The sequence below is a fragment of the Cheilinus undulatus genome, linkage group 15 (assembly GCF_018320785.1).
Source record: "Cheilinus undulatus linkage group 15, ASM1832078v1, whole genome shotgun sequence".
NCBI classification, from domain to species: Eukaryota; Metazoa; Chordata; class Actinopteri; order Labriformes; family Labridae; genus Cheilinus; species Cheilinus undulatus.
In genome coordinates, this window is record NC_054879.1 from 32,283,678 (window position 1) to 32,306,801 (window position 23,124).

Consider the following 23,124-nt stretch of genomic DNA (forward strand, 5'->3'; position numbering starts at 1 on the left):
ATGCTGGTCATTTGTTTTTCTCTGTGCTTTAGTTTACAGGTGATGGCTCTCAGTCAGACAGTAATAACACCAGTGAGTTGGGTCAACACAAAGGGCATCTAATGGGTCAACTTCCCAAAACTCTGGCAGGCAAACCCACAGCTGCCACTTGTTGTGGGAGGGAGACATGGTGAGAGATCTTAGTGGTTAAATCCTGAAAACAAGAATGGAGCAACAGTAACAGCAAAAACACAACTGTAACAGAACAAGTTAAAGCATTAAAGCCTGGTTCTCCAGCAAAAACAAAAACTTCCTCTCTCCACAACCCTACCTGCTAAGGACAGGCATAATCAGGGGAACATGATGCCCCTCACCCCCACCCACCCCTCCCCCAGCGTGTGATGGAAAATGGCAAAACCCCTAGAGAAAAGCAGTCCTACCGCGGAATAACAGTCGTCATGAGTACCACTAACTAACTGCTCTCTTGTCCTCTGGGATGAGGGAACAAAACAGGCAGTAAATGTAACCATGCAATATTACTCCTGAATGTTGAGCCAAACAAATAATGAATTACACACTTTGACATTTATACCCTGTCATTGTTATTTATTTCTTTGAAGACCAGTTTCTTTTTATGAGATGATTAAAGTCATTTCAAGCACTCTGGTGTATTAACTTTTATTAGACGTACATTCTTCCGTAGCTTAATTTGGATTGAGTGATCTGTTGCAGTGGCCTGTAGCAGAGTTGGGCAACTTGCAGCCTCCTTTGTGGCCTGTGAGTCAAAGACAAAAATCAATAGAGTGAAAACATTGAGAAAACACACCATGATGGAAATCAACTCACACTACCAGTCCAACACCAGACCAAATGCATTATAGTAAAAAATAAATAATTCTATAACAGTCTTTGATTAATGATATATCTTAAGTTCTTTGCAAGATATAAGAAGATATAGTTGGCTCATTTGTTTTTGTAAGATTCTTTTGCATGCATTTGTTTAGACATTTGAGGAAAATAGTAATGCAAGTAAAATATAATTTAATATCAGTAAATACACTGTTCACTGGATTGAAAAAGTAGCATATAATGGTTTATTTTCTGTGCCCATCTAATTGATTTAAGGGCAGAGCCAGGCACACATCCTTTAACCTGTTAGCTGTTTATGTTTTGGTGTTGCTTTTTTCATGATTGATTTTTGTTTGAAAAATGATTATTGAAACTGTGATAATTCAGACCTTTAACCTTTCCCTGCTTAGAAACATCACTGTCTAAGCAAGAGCATATGGTCTCCTGTACTTAAGAGCTTGTCAAATAATGAGTGGAAATATCCCTTCTTCAGCTTTTATTGTGACATGCTACTCTACCTTCTGGAACTTCTCTGGAGCTACATCCATTGTGGAACCATTTTAGTCATCTCCTCTCTATATAAGTTGGATTTAAGTATGTTTTTTTCACAACATATTGTATAAACACTTGTTTTGTGGCCACAAATCAACAAGTTGCTCCTCCATTTCTGGTGATCTAACTTGTTGCTTCATGTCTTACTATCATTGCCTTGGCTGTGTTTGTTGTGCTTCCTCCTTCAGTGAGCTTTAGGGTATATACAGACCATCTGACATTACATGTAATACTTTTAAAGGCCTTTTTTCAAGACCCTTGTTGTAAATGTGAAAACATCATTAAAATGCTGATTTTTAATTGGTTACATTAATGTCACAGTAAGGTGCTTCTTATACAGTGCATTCAGAAATTATGCAGGCCCCCTTAACTTTTTTTCATTTTTATGTTGCAGCCTGATGCTGCAGTCATTTAGATTCATTTTTATTCTTATTAATCTACATTCATTATCCCATAATGACAAAATGAAATAAGAATTTTAGAATTTTATTGGAATGGATTAAAAATGAAAAATTTAAATATGACATTGCCATAATTGTTGCAACTCTTTGGAAACTTGAAATTTAACTCAGGTGCCCCCTTTTCTCTTGATCTTTGCTGAAATGTTTCTACACCATATATGGCCTCACAGCTGCTGATGCATATCAGAGCAAAAACCAAGCGATGAGCTCAAAGGAACTGCCTGCAGAGCTCAGAGACAGGATTACTGCAAGGCACAGATCTGGGAGAGGCTGCAAAAAGGTTTTTTTTTTTTTTTTTTTTGCTGCACTGAAGGTTCCCAAGAGCAGTGGCCTCCATAGTTCTCAAATGGAAAATGTTCTGCACAACTGGGACTCACCTAACCAAACTGAGCAATCCAGGGGGAAAAACGCCTTAGTAAGAGAGATGACCTAGAGCCTGATGGCCACTCTGACTGAGCTCCAGAGATCCTGCATGGAGATGGGACAAAGTTCCAGAAGTACACCCATCACTGCCACCCTCCACTGATCTGGGCTTTACGGCAGAGTGGCTACTGTACATGGAAGTCTCCTCAGTGCAAACCACATGAAAGCCCACTTGACTTTTTCAAACTCTGACAAGTGCTAACGATGCAAACTTTATCAGACTCCGTGCTAGAATGACAGCACAAGCTTACACATGGTTAAGTTATTTAGCTCTGGCTTCAACTCCTTCTACCCCAACCACTTAAAAGAAAACCTGCATTTACCCATCATTCACACACATGACACTCTGTCACATATGGTTAACTTCCTAGCTAGTTTACCAGAACATAAATGAGTATGTAGGAGGGCATTAGACCTGAAGAATTCCACTGGAGTCTCACGTGTGAATAAAACTAAATATGAAAACTAAACTTTGAATCCCTTTAGGACACATCCTCCTTTGATAATATAAAAACTGAAAAATGTAACTTTTAAGACTGTAGACATGGAGCTTGCTTATTGATTGGCTATTGCTCCGTTCCACATGACAGTCCTGCTCCTGCCTGGTTGGCTGTCCTCAGGTTCTACTCACACATCAGGAATTCCAATATGAACATGTTTAATATTTACAATTTTGAGTCAGAGCATCTCCAAGAGTCTTCTAAGCAGGTTGGAGAGGTAAAAATCAGTCTTAACACACCTCACACAAATCTGTCAAGACAGCTTCAGAGCCTTCTGATATTTGGGTCTTTGCTGAGTTTGGTTGGGAGGAATCTGAACCAAACTCAGCATGCCAGTACATGCCTCGCTAAAGTGAATGCATTTGTTGAGTTATGGTTAATGCAGTTACATTTTGTTGACAGAATAAATTCAGAAATGAAGTATTTATTCTGTTAAATTTGAAGTGATGGCATTATAATTATCTAATAAGGAACTGTCTGTGATTAATGATTTCAGGATTCAACATTTGCTGATTTGCACTGAGTGAGAATTGTCTTGGACCAAATGACAGCTGCACAAAAATATATGTGCATACATAGGCAAGAATTAAGTGCACAACACAAGTGTGTACAATATAGTGAGTGGCATCAATTTAGCCCCCTGGTTGTGAGAGAAAACTTCATTTGGCCCTCTTTGTTACCAAAGCTGCCCTCTCTACCCTATAGGTAACTCTGCTGCTCTTCTTACTAAGATGACTTGACACAAACACAAGTAAGCCTGAGAACAGGTGAGTCTGAATGAACACCTGTGACTTTAAAGCTTTGATGCATGATTTCTTATCTGGATCCAAAAGCTGCAACATCTTAAAGGGAACTGAGAGAAGAAATGAAACTGAGACTGCATTTATTCAGAGGGGAATCATGAGGACTGTTTAACGTGCAGTGCACACGTTCCTTCATCCGGGAAAAAAAAATCCACTTCGCAGTCACTGTCATCTCCTGGAAAATCAAGCTGAAAACGGCTTGGGACAATAGTCTCAGTTAGATCATAAAAATTTCCGAGAGCATCACTGAAATGACGGCGCAGAAACCACGTGTTTACGTAATGGAAAGCCAATCTTTCAATTTAACCCCTCCTCCCCGTCTATTTCTAACACAGCTCCGCCACTGAAGGAAATTCATGCAAATGTTTTTATAGGCGCACTGGACTTTTTTTTGGAGATGCGAGTGGCGTGGTGCTGAAACGACTGGAGGAAAATACCCCGCACGTTGAAAAGGGAAGAAACGCAACACTTCAGGATTCACGGACACACAGCAAGAAGCCCAAAGCCTGGCTCTGAGAGAAACGGTGCAGTGTGGGACTGGAAGAAATGCAAACTGAGGTTGGTGTTATCTGACCTCGCCAAGCAAGCTGCTTTCTGGGAGAAACGAATTGGACCGGATCCGGCAATGTGCTGTTTTGTTGGGGCTATCATTGCAGCAGTCTGTGCATAGGATGCATCCTCCCTTGGCTTTTGATGCTGTGCAGATCCACCCTCCTCTCCTCAGAGTGATGAACTAATAGGCAATGATTTTCTCCGCGGAAACCCACCGTGTTTTACTGTTTTCACGTTAGTTGTGATTGTTTACTGGCGGCCCCTCTCCTCCCGGTGCGACACATGCAATTTATAGAGTATATTTTCTATTATCGACTAGTTGAGGAGGCATCCTTTATACGCCAGAAGAAGAAAACACACCGTTATTACGAAGTCTGACAGATGCCGAATATTTTGCCACGTGAATGAAAACGCATAGGACTTGGATATACCTATTTTTCTATGATACAATTGGTAGCCTTGTCCTGGAGAACTGATCCAATTGTGTTATTATGCAACCGCAAGGATCTCATCTATATCTGGGTGTTTAAGCCACTGGATTGCTCTTCGCCCAAATCAATGTGGTTTCTTTGGAACATTTTCAGCAAAGGAACGCATATGCTGCAGTGTCTTTGTGGCAAGAGTCTTAAGAAAAACAAGAATCCAAGTGGTAAGCTCATCACCATTATGCCTACTCCTCCGTTTCGCTGTGAACCGGCGTTGTGCGTGCGTGAGAGTGTGTGAGACATAGTGTGTGTGCGTTATTCGTTTGTTTGCTGTACTGGTGATAGATCTGCAATCATATTTATGCAGCGAGTGGATCATGCAGAGGCGCTGGGAGGGGGAACAACTTATTCTGTGCAGCTACTATCGGCGAGCTCAGGGTTTGGGGACGCGCAGCGCACAGACACATAATAAGCTCCCCCCTGCATCACCACGGCACCATGATCTCCTAACTTTTTAAATAGCGCTCACACAACCCGACAAGCTAGGGGTCTTTGCAGCGCATCAAGTCAACACATACTCATTCTATCCTGCGTGATTTCCCCCTTTTTACCAGATTATTCCATCCACGGGTTTACTGCAGCAGCATTCCCCCCTCTGCAATACCACTTCTCGATTAAACGGGCTACTCGCTGTGTTTTCAGCAAGCAAGCCAGTCGGAGGAAACAGACCATTCTTTCATGTCTATCTCTCGGCTGTTGCAGGCCAGCATTCATCATGCGGGTCAGGTTTAATATGATTTCACACGAGTTGATTTTGTGTTCAAGAAGGAGCCAGGGTAGTACAGGTGCGAACAGAGAAGGAACTGCTGCACTAATGCAAACCCTGCGTTTTCAGCAGTCGATTCAGACTGCACTTTTTGTGTGGAAATGCACGCACAGGGCTTCAATTCAGCTGTTATTGTGTTGTAGCTGTAATTAAATGCAACAGTGTAAAGCAGTGTATTTCAACAGGCTGTCGTAGGTAGAAAAGCCCCAGGTGGACAGCATGTAGTGCGGGCTACTTGTTACCTCATGTTGTGGGTTTGAAGATGATGTGCTCAGCAGCAGTACAGTTCCTCCACACCACACTGCAGCTGCAGTATAGTAGATCATCATCATACTGTAGCGGGACTATTTTGCCTTGCTGACACTGCAGGAGCAACGACAGAGAAAACGGTCCACTATCAGCCACATAAATACTCCTTTTTATCCACTCTGCCTACATGCATGGCTCAGCTTATGGGGAGAAATTCACTTCACTGTTAAGCATCACATTGTGCTTTCACGTCACTATTTGAGACTTCTATTTTGGAACGGTACATACGGCGCTACCATTATCTGTGTTAGTGGCTAACGTAACATTTGCCAAACTTTGTTTAAATGTTGTAGGCCTTTTTAAAACACAACTGATTTCAATATGTTACTAGACTAATCAGAGGCACCTCTTAACACCAGAGAGATGCACATAAAAAGGCTTAACCAATAAATTTAATTTAAATCGATGTCCAAACTTACAAATTCGACCTTTAGCTAAACACAAGGATAACAGGAAGTGTCATAACATTGTCTTTTACTTGCTTTGTAAGCACTGCAAAAATGAACATTTAAGTATTTTTTAAGCAACATACGATATTATAAACAGCTTATAAGCTATGATCACTCTACTGATATCATTTTATAACATACTGTTACAAACTGTAGTAAAGTGTATTTTTGTAGCATCAGTTTGTGCTTTTACATTTCTATTCGAGACTTTTATTTTGGAGAGGTACATCAATCATGGAGCTACTGTTAGCTGTTTTAGTGACAAACGCACCATTTGTTCAACATTGTAGGTGATATAAAAACACCAACAAATTTAAATATTTTCTAGATTGTTCCAAGGCATGTATAAACACCAGAGAGAAAGAGAGAGAGAGAGGAAATAACCAACACATTAAATTTGAATCGATGTCGCAAGTCACAAATTCAACCTTCAGCTAAACACAAGGATAGCAGGAAGTGTCATAGCGTTGTCTTTTACTTGCTTTATAAACACTTGGGGGGGGTACATACTGAAATCAGTAGTTTAACTTTACTGAAATATGTTTTTGCCAGAGTTACTGTTTTTTTTATTTGAGTGCACGACTCTTGTACTTTTTCCGACTCTGTTAATACAGCAGCACATAGCATATCACAACTCAAACACAACAGTATTTTACTTTATTATAGAGGTGTGACTTTATCTGAAAGACCTGGTTGGATATTCATAATCAATTGTTGCCGTTGTAAATAAGGAAAGATAACAGTTTACTGTACAACTCCTCAGTTGCTACTTAGGCTGACAGTTAATTGTGGTTTACATTAAATTGCAATGTGTCCTACTGTTATTTTTAAATTACAGAAGTTGCAATATTTCTATGACCTGATTTATGTGTCAAAACACCAGTTTTATACACTCTTCTTTCAGCAGAGATGTAAAGCTTCGCAAACACTGATGCGTCTTTTTTCCTAGAGTAGTTTGTAAAAATCTTACTTCTGCAGGATGAGTATGAGAATATCACAGTTTGATATTTTTTTCAAAATTGTTCAGCCTGAGTTGTCATGATGATTGCTACAAGGCTTGAAGTTAAACAAATCAGTAAATTTACCACTTTGATCAAAAAAGATAAATAAATATAGGTAAATCATATTGACTCATGCATCACGTTATGTCATTCTAACATATATGCTACAGGAAATAACAGTTTATGTTTAGTCTAATTTTGTGTTGATTATAAGAGAATCATTTATTGCTTGTCTTTGTTGAAAAATACATAAGATGAGGAACTTAAAAACATAATTGCATGTCAAATTGAAAATGCAGCACTGAAAAAAAATGCATTTAGTTTTTTTGCCCCGAATTGTTCAGTCCTAGTAGCTTCTCAGTACTTAAAGTAAACTTGAAATCACTTTTTACTTAACTTGTACTTTTTAGATTTTTAGAGCAGTACTTTTTCCCTATTCAAGTAAATTTAAACCGGTGTAAATGTACTTTTACTTGAGTGAAAACAGTCATGTTTCAAGCCACACAAAGTATGTATGTCGCATATAAGCTTATGTTACTTAATTGATATTTTTATATTTTGATAACATAATATTATAAATTGTACTGAAGTTTATTTTGGGGAAGGATAAGAAAAAGTACCATGTCTGGCTGCCATCTTTGTTTGGATAAAGGAAGGAGAAGTATCTGAAGGCTAACTAGGAGTTCCTGGAATAGAATTCAAACTGCATCAACTTTCAAAAACATGGTTTATTCTAGTTTTTTAAAGGGCTAAGAATGATTTGGAAGTATATCTCCAAAATAACGTAAGTGCTAACACTTAGCCTTTGAATTTAAAAGTTTAGGAATATAACTTGCCCAGGTTGTGAAAATGCTGATTTCATGAAAGGCACAGTCTGGGGCAAATACACAATACACTCTGGGGAGGTAAATGAATGACTGGCCCTCAGTGGAAAAGCTGCATAAAGACACCAACTTCCTGGACTGATGTTCAACACCGTGCAAAATCAATCAAAGCTGAAATGTACTGTCAGGTGTCTGAGATGTGATGCCACATGCCTATCAAAGTGAGCGTAGCCCATCTTTACCTTGTTGAGACTCATTACTGGATTATTATAACGTGATGGTGTGGGCACAGTCATCAGGACTCCTGCTGAAGCAGCAGATAAAGCCAGTAGCTTACTGGGAAATGAAGTCAGTGGGGTGCAAAACTGCAAACTCACTGAATACTATCAAACAATTCACACAACAGCCACAGATGTTCCTCAACACAACCTTAGAGGATTTTGTAGTATTTTTTTGTAGCAAGACAGACAATCCTCTGTGTGGCCCTCTGTCAACAGAAGCAGGTGTTTTCAGTGTAGTGCTCACTAGGCCTGAGCTGCAAGGCCTAGATGTAGTGCTCCAGCTCTTTGGCTTATTTTTAGAAACACAACATAACTGAGAGAACACAAGAGAGACTAAGCCAACCGAGCTGTATCAATAAGACTGTCAGTTTTGTCAACACGGAAACATCTGTTTTATATGTCAGATATTGTTATCTGTATCCCTTCTCACGTGCAGAACTGAGCTGACTTACCTACTCTACATCCGTGAAGGAACTTGACTGATTATTTTCTTTGTTTACTTTTAGGGGTAATGTCATCTTAAGAGCTTTGACTTTGTGTATCTGTTGCTAAGAAGATGTCATGTGTGTGGAGAGTTTGTTGACAGGTAACTGTAATTGTATGTTTATTTAAAACTCACATCTAAAAGTGTAACATAGCCACAGCAGTGCTTAATGTTTGCAGGAAAACAGTCTTTCTTCACAGCAAGTGAAAAGTTAAAACCTTAGCTGGATTAGAAGTGCCAAACAGCTTTATGGTATCATGATAGGAACCTCTCAAACATCATCAAATTTAAAGTAATGCATCATAGCTTAATCATAAGTTAGCTTTAAAATTTATGCTAGTGCCTCTAAAAAGTACATGATCAAGCCTCCAATGATTTCTTAGAAGATATTTTAAAACAGTATGAAATATTTAACTAGAGCCATCTCTATTTCTCCATTGTTATCAGGTGAGACTGTTTGTGTTTAAATTTCCCACACACTGAAATCAATATGCCAGTCAGGTTTGAGAAACAGGGAAAGCAAATACTTGTGTTGTTGCAAACTAATTTGTTATTAATTAGTTTCGATGTGCAAGTTTTCATTACTTTTCTTGAAATAGGGCATGTTTTTTAAATAGAAGCCAGATGCTATTAATGCAGTGTTCCACTGTAAGTAAATTGCCTTTGCATTGCAGCAATAATTAATAGCATAACAATTCAAAGCATCTTCTCCCTTCTTTTAGGGTTGTCCATTCTCAGGAAGCTGTCACTTTTACTTCCCAGTGTTTGGATAGAAAAAAAAACTACCAAGAAATGCTGATTCTGATGCAGGCAATGGATGATGTAGCATGAAATACAACCACACTTTTTAGTGCTCCAGGCCCTTAATACTTTGTATTTGTCTTCATTTCTGCAGAGCACTTTTTTGCTGTATCAGATGTCCTTAATGTTGGTGGTCTGCTGCAACTGGCATTGCTAACCAACCCTTAATATTCCCTCTTTTGTCCAGAGGATGGGTATGTGAGTGAACATACCTCATTAAGTCAATTAAGTAATGAGCGAGCTGATTTGTGTGGATGTCATTACCCTGCAGCTTATGTAGCACTGGAGATTGTGCAACTGAAGTCCCAGTTTTCTTCTAAAACTTTGAGAACATTATTTAAGGATATGATGAACGACAGGAGCGACAGAGCTGATGCACGACAGGAGCTTAGTTAAGGCATATCAACAGTGGCATGAATGCAGTATTTGTGACAGTAGTGGTGATTTGCTGTTTTTAATTAACACAAATTTCGGACTATAAATCAAAGTGGACCCTGTGGTGAAGGTAGAGTGGATCAAAAATCTCAATGTTCAGGCTGTAATATTTCTTTTTGTGTTTTTTTTAGCGTTTTTACTTAAAAAAGCTGCATCCCAGGCTGCCAGTGGCTTCTTGGGTTCTGTGAGAAGAATCATTCACCTTCCCAGGTGCCCATTCCCATCTCAACCACCCAGATATGTCCTCCAGTATATACTACTTTTGGTATCAAAATAAAAGCAAGAATAAATTCTTAAATATATTAAAAGAAACACTAGCAATATTAATCTTACTTGATGAGTACATTCCTTAAACCAAATAAAAAGCAACAAATAAGAGTGAACTGATCCAGTTACATTAAATGTGAATATCTCCAACTGACAGACACTTTCTGAATGATCGCTATTGGTCGTTTATAAATTTGGATGTAGCTCTTGCTTTCAAAAGTGAAGTCAATGCAGGTGTGCCTTATCTGCATTTACTTTCTTTCTAATGGCCTGCAGGGGGCTTTACCATTGATTGCATTAACTCAGATATGGTCAAATCAAATGTAAAGAGGGACCTTAATCAGGCAATTTAAGTTACTGTAAACAAATTCCTACCTACTATATGGTTCCAATAACTAGTTTCAAGTGTTTCCCAGTACATCATGACTTGCATTCGGCCCCATTTTTTGGGTAAAATAGGCATAACACAAGGCATGTGTTAAGGCAGAACTACTAATATAGATTAGGTCCAGAGTAATCCCCCACTCCTAAAAAACAATATGGCAATCACCAAAATGAAATAGTCAAGGCTCCAAAAGGTGATTTAGGAACCAGTTTGTCTTCATGTGTGCTTCAGTTTTTTTTTTTGTTTTATACAGTCTACAGTGCTCAGTGACATATCTGGGGCTTTTGGTTTCATAAAGCTAGAAAAACTGCTCGTGTAGCCTGGTTGCTGAGAGAGCAGAATTGCAGTGAAGTCATGAAGTCAGTAGGTTGCTTCCTCAGAGTAGCACATCAGTGGTTCATTCATTGACAGCAGAGTGACAGTACAGGTCACAGAACAGCCAGGCATCCACGTGAGGACGGTTCATAGCATATCAAGTGAAACTCAAGTCGATTAATTGTGACAGAGACCAGGAAGGTGGACTCAAGCTTCAGTGCTGTAAAGCCAAGGCTGTGTTTGTTCCATGGGCATACTGGAGCTTTCACCCTAAGCTTTAGCTTGACCTCACACTCATGAAGCTGTGACCCAAAATAATTTATTTAGATCTTGGGGCAGGGTCAATCATCGGGGTGGGACAAAATATACTTACAACATGATATTGTCATCCTGATTTCTCTGATACAATAACTGAATCACAGATGCCAAATATTATTTCAGGAAAAAGTCAGCTTTTTCCCAAGTGATTTGACTCACATGGTCAATGTCTTCATGACTCTAACCCTTGGAATATCTGACATAAATGAGGGCAACGTGAACCTGAGCTGACAATGTGATCATGTCAGAGGGCAGTGGGAATAAATTTAGAGAATAAGTATGATCAGAAAGGCTCCAAATAACATAAAGTAAATACAGTACTTTAAATTAGTTTCTTCATGTGTTTGTCTTACAGTATTTATCTTTATAGAGCTGCCGCATTGCATATGGTATCATATTGAATTGAAACGTATCATATTGTATAGTTTTGTGTAGTATCGTATTCTGTTGTGAGTTACCCTGTGATTCCCACTATGCTGACTAATGTAAGACTACAACATTTTACTGGTTCTAAGAGCATTTTGTTTGTTTATTTTAAGTCTCATTGAATTGCTGCTTTGCGGTATTATGATATTATTGTTAACATATGCCATGCATTATGTACCATTTTGTACCATATTGTATCATGAGTTACCCTGTGATTAGGACAAGTCACTCACTTTTAACAGTGGACGGCAGAAGAGCCACTCCTGATATTGTGCTACAATGCATCTTTGTGTATAATTCCCTTTTCTGTGTATTTGGAAGAAACAAAAGTAACAGAGAGCCTACTGAACATACATGTCAGTGACTCTGCTCGATGAGCTGAGTCACCTCAAGGGTTCTAAAAAACAGAGAAAGTTGTGATGACCAGACTGATTTCATTGCTTTCTACACAGGCTGGGATTTTAAGACATACAAAAGCTGTGACAACAATGTGGCTATACCAATACCAATACCTCTGTTTAGTTTTTCATTCAAATACCAAAATGTTCTGATCAGCCATAAAGATGCATTTACACATATTGTCTGTTTTATATATGCAATTTAATCGAACTTAACCTGTAAACAGGGCCCTGTTTTAAACCATAGTACTGGTGTTTTCTTGCATGTGCTTTGGTTTTAAATGAGACCTTGCTTTGGAAAATTCAAGCTTATTAAGACGATTTGCAGGTATCTTACACTGACATTTCAAGCTCTCTAAACTTTCCATGTATGAGCTGTGTACTACACAGATTACCTGGGATTTTTTCAATGGTAGTTGTTATGTGCAACTAACATCCATTTATTGACGTGCCCCTTATGTTGTCCATGCTGAGGTGAGACCAGGTGGGACAGAATGTTTGACATCATATCCAAAAGGTCTATAGCAAGACTTCAGTATTTTACCAAGACGACATGAGGAATTGCCTCGTAATGAACATTATCATAGAATTGCAGCATTGTGATACTATACTTATTACATGCCTTATCACTTATATGAGATCACATCAGGGTTGATTAATACGGGAACAAAAAGGCATCATGATCAGGATTTTGTGAGGTGCATCTATCTATCCAGCTCTCTGTCTAGATACCTCCCAGTCTATCAATCAATAAAGTCTGTTTTTCTGAAGCTCGCATTAGAAAAAAGTGATTTTCAGTAACATTGTTCAAAATTGAAATAAAAATAGTTTAAACAGTTAGATTAATTTTGAAGAACCATGTTACCTTTAGATATTTGCAATATTATTTTGTGAATCCCACAAAATTGTAACAAACTGATCTGATTGCTACCTTGGGTTTCATTTGAATACATTAAAATGGCATGACAAACATGGCAGTTATGCACATGATTTTGTTGAATAAAGAGAAGTAGACAAAAACAGTAAGACACACTGCTTGCATTAATTCTAACTTTTGGTAATAATTACAATAATTTCACATTTCTTGTTTCATTGAAAATGCTTATATTGTGATTAGGATGAAATTGAAATACTGAAGCCAGCCCTGTCGTATAATTTGTATCGTATACTTTGTATCGTATACTTTGTATCGTATACTTTATCATATCCTATTGTTAGTATCATATATCATTTGTATGGTATTGTTTGTATCCCATCGTATCTTTGTATTGTATCGTATTTTTGTATCGCTTTTGTATCGTATCTTTTGTATCGTATCAAATCATATGTTTTTATTATGTCATTTGTATCATATTGTATCATTTGTATTGTATGGAATGTATCGTATATTTTTTAATGTATTGTTTGTATCATAGATTGTCCGTATTGTAGCGTTTGTATCGTATCAGTTTTATCATACCATATCGTATTGTTCATATAATATTGTTTCAATCGTAACATATCATATCATATTGTATCATTTTGTATTTACCAACCATGCTGTGATTGAGAGACTTGATCATTTTACATGTGTTAAAATCTTCTAAAAATTGTGTTCAAATCTGAAAGATTAACCTTTAATTTTATCTTTTAAAATCTAAGAAACTGAGAACCAGAAGAAAAACAAAGCTATAGGCGTATGTTTAAATATATTCACAATAAACAATTAATTTAGTCTTTGCAGGGTCTATGGCTATGAACGGGTTCAAAAGTTTTTGACTGGGCTGTTTAAATCACTCAGTGCTCTTTGATAAGCAGCTTGTTCAGCTGCTTGCTATCACATCAGTTAGATGATATTTCCAGTGAAAAATATTCTTCTTACTGTGCACTAAGCTTTGCTGAACAGAGCTATCCATAGTGTAATCTTAGATTATGTATTGGATTTAATGACTCAGATTTATGCTGCTTGTGTCTTTTCTCCATCTCATTTTCACCTCAGACGAATAACCAGCTTTTCCAAAAATCCTCCCCGCTCGAGAATCTAAAAGAGACCAGAATTTTTACACAGATAAAAGCTGTGTGATTTATTTGTGTTGCATACCCACGCCAGTGTTAATTCTGGGCAACAAAGAAGTAACAGTAATAATTAAAGGGGCCGGGTAAGATTCAAACAAAAACTCCTACAATTAGAGTAACAGCAGGGTTGGCTAAAAATATCCCTTCTCCAACCACCGTGGCATGTTGCTAGGTTTCATACAAAAACATTGCTGTAAGTTTGTAAATGGCACAAACTGCAGCAGCTTCTCTGATCAGATTAAAGGATTCTGTGGACCAAGCAATATTTTAGAAACAGGTTTTTATAGTTTACAAGTTCAACAAATGCTTGAGCATTAAAGAGCCACTCAAAAAGGAGGACTCCATGTCGCATCCATGAACCTTTTGCCTCTAAAAATAGCTGATAGTGCATACATCCTCACACAAAAACACTAAACTTTTTACCCTCTACTTATTTTCTCCTCATGGCAGCACAAAATCCCATAAATGCTCTGAATCCTGTTATTTTTTGTGCTTGTTGGTAAAGGGAGAACAGAGTTGCATGTTGCTGCAGTGGATATGTCACAGGTCAGCAAAAAAAATCATTTCCCTCTCATCTTTTTGTGCGTTTTTGTGACAGCGGCATCATCAGTTTTCACTGTGAATTAATTTTGGCTGTCTCTGTCCTGCTCTTGAGAAATATGACCTGCAGGGGTGATGAGATTCAAGTTCCTGGCAGCCTTTCTGCCTCCCTCTGCGAGACAATCAAGTTTACATACAAATCAGCTCAGATAAGGGGAATGTATATACAGGGTATATACAGGGTAAAGACAGAGGGGAGATGACGCATACTGTAGCAGGGTAGGATTAACATATGCAGATAATAAATCAGAATTTACTTGAAGCATCTCCCAGGATGTTCTGGATACTTCCTAGATGCTCCTCTCTGCAGCAGAGAGAGGAATGATGGGACATGCGGTCCTGGCTGGGTGACTTCGGCCACCAGCTCTGCAGGTGGAGTTCTGTTTTTTTTAAGGTTCTTGCTGGGAGCTGGTCTCTGTTGAGGACTGATGGGAGTTCACCTGAAGGGGAAACACTGAAATGGATCGGTTCTCTCAAATAGGCTCTGGGGTAGATAACATCTGTTGTTTGCCCCCTGCTCCACTGCTTCCCACATACAGTCAGAGTTTTATGAGTGTGTGTGTTGACATGGGAAAATGAAAATTTGTGGATGTAGATTACAGTGTTTTGACATATCTTTCAAAATACATACTACAGTCCTTTCCTTAAGCACTTTATTGCAACATTTATTAGAGCTGCCATATCTGCTGTATGTACAGAACAAATGACTACATAAAAGCTCCTATGAGGAGTTTGTTTGATGGATATAAAACAGACTGAACTCATTAACTCTGTATCTGTATGACCTAAAGAAGCCAAAGAAATTATTATCAACAAGCTTGGTTTTGTGGTCATTTTCAGTGTCTGTTAACTATCAGTGGAGTCAGTGTCCCACTTAGCTATTGATAGCATACTTTCAAAACAGCCTTTTACCTAAATTTTTTATGGCACAGATTTACAATGAGAGATTCATTACACTTCACAGTTATTAAAGCCCAAGAGAACACTACTAACCTGACACGCCAGACAGACTTTTTCATACATTTCATGGATATTTCACATTCATCAGGTAAGCCTGCTATCAAAGCGTCTGAGAAGAGCAGGACTTAAAAAAAAAAAAAAAAAAAAAAAAATCTTGGAAGGTGATTGGATTCTGTCAGTCACATTCATCATGGTCCAATCAGAGCGACAAACCATGTGACATAGTAGCACTTGTTTAGCTCTGCTACAAACACACCGGTTAGTTTAGGAACTGTGGATTATGATGTGGATTAAACACTGCAGCTGGTTGGGAGAAGAGCAAAAGCGTCTTCTCCACCAAAAGGAGCTTACAGTGTGGCTCTTTGCTCTTCTTTTGATAAATAAAGGTGGTCCAGTCCTGATTAAACTGTACAGTTTAATTAAAGCTACTACTGAGCTAGCCGCTCCACCATTTCCTATTCTATACACACTACACCTAAACTGACACGCCAGATGGATTTGTTTCACACATCCATCTGGAAAACCTTTGATATACAGCAATTGGGAAAGGGCAAAGCCTTTGAAAGAAAACTGGGAGGGTGATTGGATGAATGTTTTGTCTTTTAAATCTTTATGAGCACACGTGACATCGCCGCCGCTACCGAGGTGCGCATGTGCAGCTACAGAGGAATTAACTCCATATAGAACTGCATAATGCGAACCATGGTGACAATATACACGTCAGTACACGACTTTTGTCGTTTTTTGAAAAAAAAAAAAAACAACTGAATGCTGTTCTTTGTTCTTCTTTTAACGAAGAAATGTCATCAAGTTCTGATAAAACTGGCGTTTTAGTAGCATCCACTCTGTCTTCTGCCATAACGGCACCTGCCTCTTGTTGCTGCTTGCTTACGTCACAACTCCACCACACCTGAAAGTACTGCCCCTCATCGCTGATTGGTCCTGCCACTTTCTAGTGGCATTCCATGCTACATTTTACATTTTTAACAGTACAGCCAAAGTCATCTGCATCTTTGAGGGCAATAAAAAGCAGCAAAATAACCTGCTGACACTGAGCTCCACAGTGCTAAAATGAAATAGCTTATAAATTTAGATTGATTTTCCTTATTACTAGGGGTATAAATCACCAGATTAATTACGATACAATATCGATATTTTGGACAACGATACGATACTTTCCGATATCACAAAATCTGCCATGATTCGATTTTGATTTGATTCAATATGGGGCCCAGGATCAATATCAGGTGATTTTATGCAAAAATTTCACATAGTTACAGAAAAAAAAGCTTTTCTGCAGTTAAATTATTGACAGGTCTCTGTATTTAATAAAAATATTTCTTTAGCAAAAACAACAAAGACCTGATTACCTTTAAATTAGGAACACAACTATGAACATTTGTGTTAAAACATGTTGATTTAAAACAGGAAACAATTTCAGTTCCAAACGTTTTTATTTCCTCAAATCCTCAGATCACTCTAAAGCACCAATATGGACTTTTTCTGCAACCCTTTATTATAATGATTGATTCTGATAAATGGAGAGTTTAGAGAGGAGTAAAATTTTATTGTAAAAGACGCTATTGTGATGAGCAGCCTCATAACAAGAGTGTGGGGGGGGTTTGAAGAGAGCAGCTGTCCTACTTGAACCACGTTAAGTTTGGACAGCTTATATTTTCATTATAAATCTCACTTGAGACGGCGAAATAAAATCAGTGTGTCAAAGGAGACATGCAGCAGCGGACATTCCCCTCTCTGTGTATCTGCGGTCTGCTGCAGACAGTATTCATGCTACCTCAGCCATGATGAGTGGAGTATTTTTATCTGTGAACGATCTCATGCGGTGGTTATATACGGATAAAGATGTAGATGTAGTCATCAAACTAGGGGGGAGACCCGTCCTGTAGCAGCGTCCGTCTGAAATATGTCCACACAGCCAAGAGAGGAGAGGAAATTCTCTTTCCCTCAGCCGTTTCCCCCTTTTAGCTTTGTCGAATGACTTCAGTAGAGGCTGTTGACGGGTTTTCCATGGCACGAAGTTTTGTCTTTATCTTAAGAAAGTCCTTGTAGTCATCAGGGTGCCGTTCTTTAGATGCAAAATTAAACTGGTGGTGTTAAAGGCATGTTTCATGCGCCTCCTCACATCATATGTACTTCACAACTGATGCAGCTACTTTGCTGTCTTGTTCCCACTCTTGAAAATTCTTCCACACAGTTGACATGTTGAGTTTGTTGTTGGTGCACGTCTAGCGTCATTGCATGCGCTTAATTGTGACATCACATTATCGGATTGGCGTAGATTTCGTTATTGGCCTATACTGATAATTGACTTTTAAGCTACTATCAGCCGATATCGATATACTGCCAATAATATCGTGCATCCCTAGAAATGTTATTGTTGAAAATTGTTAGGGATTCCTGTTGGGTTGGGCTGGAATTGGCATGTTGGAAACTGAAAAAATATTAAATTTTTTGCAAGGCCCAATGTACCTGGAAAATTTAACACATTTTTGAAAATGATGGACGATCTGAGCAATTATAATAAGATCTTCACACCTCTCGGTGCTAGGGCCCTAATAATATAAAGTCACACATAGGCTGTGTCAGATTACACTGGCATTTTGTGTCACATTGATGAGCACTGGTGTGTTGATGTTCACTGAAAGCTAATACTAGCAATCCTTTAACTAGCCAAACTCAGCAAGCCCCTTCTCCAAATTTTACCCTCAGATGCAGTTATCTTGTGTTTAACCATGTGTTCAACACTGTGCTCAGTTTTGACTGGTTGCTGAGACTTGAAGACTATTTGAATTTATTTTGTTTCATCAACAGAAGATAGTCATAAAGAACACTTTTTTTTCAGCATCATAACATACGAGACACCGTTCAGTCCCTGCTCAGCTAAAACAGTAGACAGACAAGCTAGGCTGCTACCTGGTGGACATGGTGGAGCATTTAGCAGTCATATATTGATAGTTGGTTTCTGTTTCCCACAAGTGCCCTAAAATCTACAATTGCATGTCTTTTTTCTAGTATTTTGTATTAACAGCAGCTCATTCTGTCACAATGACAGGAGTCAGTCTGAGCCTGAAGGTCTGAACATTAATACCCTTTTAGAGCTTGCTTGTTTTTAACCTGATCTGTCTGATCTTTAGAAATAAGTTGCAGATATTTTTCACTTAGCTCATGTGGTCAAAATTTGTTTTCATATCAGTTAATTACTGAATGAAACTGTGAGTCACTAATGGTGGAAGAAGGCAGCCTTTTACTGTAACAAGCACTTAGTGGATTGTTGATTGATGTAGTAATATTGTCCTTTGTAGCAGTGGTAACAGCTTTAAAAGGTTGTATCTTCCCTTGGTAGAGCATCTACGGCACATTTCCTTTCCTGAAACATGTTTTTAAGATAAAAAGGATGACATTTGTGTCTTGCTCCATGCGTGTGTACAATCACACCGCCAATTTAATCCTTTATAAAGCACTCATAATGCCTGACACATTTGTTGCAGCCTTGTTAAAGGCCAAACAAATATCCTCTGAATGAAACACGAGTAGCAAGTGTTAGAAGATTGAGGATTAGTTGATTGCTTTGTGATTTGAGTCACAGATACAGTCGCTACCTGCGGTGAGAAAGGTTGCTGTGAGGAAAATCGTGTGGTGGAGAGAGATTTACAAAGTGTTTACTGTGAATGATGGTGATTTAGCTGAATTAAACAGGCCTGGAAGAAAGTATTTGACATGTTTTTTTATGGTGCTGCCCATAAACCCTTTTGTAAGAAATACTCAAAAGGTTTGACAGCTTTTCCTGTCCTCACTTTCTGATGGCACCATTGTCTCTTTATTTTTCCTTGTTTTATGAGTGATGTTGAGCTCAGAGGGATGGATTTGTTCATTTGTGGAAGGCTAAGCACACAGTCTTGTCTTATCTGTAGGGAACACAAAAAAACTTAACATAATGTCATAATTGTTTCTCATTGGTCAGCTTTATGAACTGTCTTGCCCTCAATATTTTTTTGAGTCATTAAAGGTCTAGTTAGGCCAAGAGTGATATGTTGGGCATGGTGCTTGCATGTGTCACTGTCCTCATTTTTAATCTCAGGGCAAAAGAAGTGCAGCAAAATTATTTGAAGTATCTTTAGAGCCAGTATTCTTTTCCAGGAACACTGGGAAATGGAGGCATATCTCAAAATAGTCATCACTAGAGGATATATAGTCCATGCTTCTCCCACCTCTTTTTCTTCCCAGTTTCTTATGGAGCCTCCATAAATCATCCTGTAATTTCTCTCATCCTCTGCCCTGAATAGTGGGAGCTGTGTGACATATTCTCCACCTGTGTGAGTGAAGGTGTGTTGTGTGTAGGAGCAGTGGTGTAACACACTCCAAGCAGGTTATCTCTGGCACAGGACGGCATCTTAACTCACGACTTCCAGGGTCCCAGAGGACTGGACACATGATATTTGCTGTGGAGCTGCTGTGTCAGGCTGATGTACTGTGCTTGAATTCTCAATTAAGTGACAAAGTGATGAGAGAAAGAGGGAGATGACGAGAAAGAGAGAATATTGCAGTCGGACTGGGAGATTATTAATTCAAGAGACCAGCAGTTTGAACAGCTATGGCTGAGTGTACACGGAGATAGGCACCTTTTAGGCAAATCCTTGTTACCAAAATGAGGCACTGTGTTTTTGGAAGGAAAGGATGTTTGTCACTAGGGAGATATTGCCTCAGTATTCTGGATTTGTCACAATTGTAGTGACAATCCTCTGCACTTTTGTTAACAGTAATGGCTACAAGTTAACCATTTAACTGTAACTATAACAATGTTGCCATTTTTAAAACCCAGTCTTGTGTTTTATGCCTGTTTTGCAGGCAGCCTTGTTGAATGTGACATTTTTTTTTATAGTGAGCTGAAATGAAACTGGAACCTTTTCACATGTGACAATATGAAGGTTCTGATTCTTGGGGGGATTGTGGACAGGCCAGGGGCACATTTTTTTTGTTAGAAATGCCTGAAAAAGTGTATTTTGCATAATATGTTACCTTTAATGTCACATTAGTGAATAATAGTTGCATAGTTGCAGACTGTTTGTATTGAAGTGATGCTGCTGAGTGTCTCTGCTCTGCCCTCCCTCACTGCATAAACTCCCGTGGTCCGTTTAATTCACCTGTCAGCAAATAGGCTGCATGGTATCATGTTCTTCTATAATCTCCTTAAAGTGTTCCTGTTAGTGTTACCTCCCCTAGAGACAGACAGAAGGAGGGGATAAAAGACAGTGTATGCTGGTCATTGAGTCTCGACGAGCGAACTTTGAACAATGATCTGAGGTTATTTTGTAGGCTGTATGAGTTTAAAGAGTTCCAGTGCTGGGATCACAGAATTCTTGTGATCAAAGGCAGGTGCACGCTGATTGTCTCTGAATTCATTGTTTTTTTTAGTACAACGTGAAGAACCTAAACCATGTATTAATGCTTCCAAAGGCTTGTTATGTTCATTTTAGGATCATTTAGAGTACCAAACAGGGGCAGGAAGAAACCTGTATGGATTAAACTGGTCCCCAATGAGATAATTTTTTTTTTTTTTTTTTAAGTTTATTTTTTCTACCTGAATGACCAATCGATTGGTTGGTGTCTGGTTGCGACTTTGGTCGACCAAGTTTTTCTTTGGTTGACCACAGGCCTTGAAAATATAAACACTTTTAATTTTTAAGCTACTTTTGTGTCCAGACAGAAGTGAAATATTTGGGCAAGAAAATACAAAAAAATGGAAAGTAAGTCACAGAAATAGCTGGGGGCAGGAATGAAAAAGCCTCTGTCTAAAGCCTGCACGAGCCTTTGGTGTATGGTGTATGGAACATAGTGGTCCAGCTTAGTTCAGTATGATTTTGCCATGTGTTAGCACACTTTCGTCAGCTGATGTACACCTCATTAACCTTGAGCCTCTCTCACTGTGACTAAAAATCCATCCTTTTTAGAGATTTGGCTCAGCTCCGTAAAGCTGGTGGTTTTGCTCCTAAGCAGCTCTTCATTTGGTCACAGTTTGGCTTTTTAAATGTGGATTAAATGACGACAAAGGAAACTGGCACTCAGACGGGAGCTAGCTACTGCAGCTAGCATAAAAGAGCAGTTTCGTAGTGCAGGCTTGTTCATGAAAAGCTCATCATCACTTGGTCTCTTACCCCACAAGGTTTATTCGATTGATAGCAAATTTGCGTTTTAATCAAAAACATTTTTATGACAAAATAAAAAATTATTTTTCATATGTTAAAGAAGCACAGCGAGCCTCTTAGCTCAGTACAGACCCCGAAAGAGTTGTTTTCTTTTATGTGGTTAAATGATGCTAGACACTAGGAAGCCTGCTGGACTGAGTAAACTGTGATATTGACCTCTACGCCAAGTAAACCTGCTAAACTGTGGTAAAAAAATAGCCTTTTTGGAAAGAGTGGAAATCGTATTTAATGTATGTAGAAATTTCTGATGGTAATTGCACCGTTGAGATCCATTCAGAGCTTTAAAGTACACATTTTCATTCATCCCTGTTCATTCCTAATGGCTGGCCCCCCACTACCTGAACCCCAACAGACATTCTGGATCACATGATTACAAATGATCTATTGGATAAAGTCTGAGTGACATAATCCATTTGGTTGCTGAAGGCATAATCTGAAGCCAAACTGTGGCTGTCTTTAGGGATGCACCAATGAACCAACATTGTCATAGGCTTATGCCAACCCTTTTGACAAACGTTGGCCATCAGCAAATAATATGACAGGAATAAATATCAGTTGTCAGTGTCTTCCATCGTCTTCACAGGTTAACATCCTGAGCTGAATATTGTCACTTAATGATTTGAGTTTAACATGACACAACCTCTGGACAACTTTATCCTCACTACTCCTGTGAGATGTTATCAATTAGAGGTTGTTTACATTGGATTTAAGAGCACTGTGGAAGCAAGGCAGTTGTCAAACCGCAGTGGGCAGCTTGCAGATCAGATGGAGCGTTTGACCTGGAATATAGGCCTGCTTAATAATAATAAAAAAAGTGATCTCGCTGACTTGCAATTCTTGAGATGTGCTCCAGGAGGGCTTTTCTAGTTGTGAAAATAGTTTCTCAACTGTAGAAAAACTTTGCCTTAAGTCTATTTAAAAAGATGAGGAGGCACAAAAGATAGCATGTGGTTTCTTTTGTTTCCATAACAATAAAAGAAGATATGAAATGTATTTATATCCTATTTATCATTACTTTTAGCTTTAAGGGCTGTCACATTAAAAAATAAATATATAACTTCACACAGCAGGTGGCTGGCTTCCCTCAGTGTTTTCAGATCAGTGAGTCACCTAGGAGAGTGTGGTCCCCTGGAAATCTAGCAAGAACTGGTCTTATATCGGTCCTACTTCCTGAATCCCACGCAGTCCATGCTGTTTTTAGTGAATGAACATCATGCATATT

The 23,124-nt window shown here is 38.6% G+C and overlaps 1 protein-coding gene across 1 annotated transcript in view; it reads left to right on the plus strand.

Annotated features, from left to right (window-relative positions):
* Positions 1–4,010: 4,010 nt before the first annotated feature.
* The window catches only part of fgf14 (fibroblast growth factor 14), a 202,018-nt gene continuing 182,904 nt past the window's right edge, over positions 4,011–23,124 (plus strand). Inside the window, exon 1 of the mRNA XM_041807277.1 lies at positions 4,011–4,768. Coding sequence (XP_041663211.1) covers positions 4,561–4,768 — 208 coding nt within the window. The 5' untranslated portion in view covers positions 4,011–4,560. The remainder of the gene's footprint in view (positions 4,769–23,124) is intronic.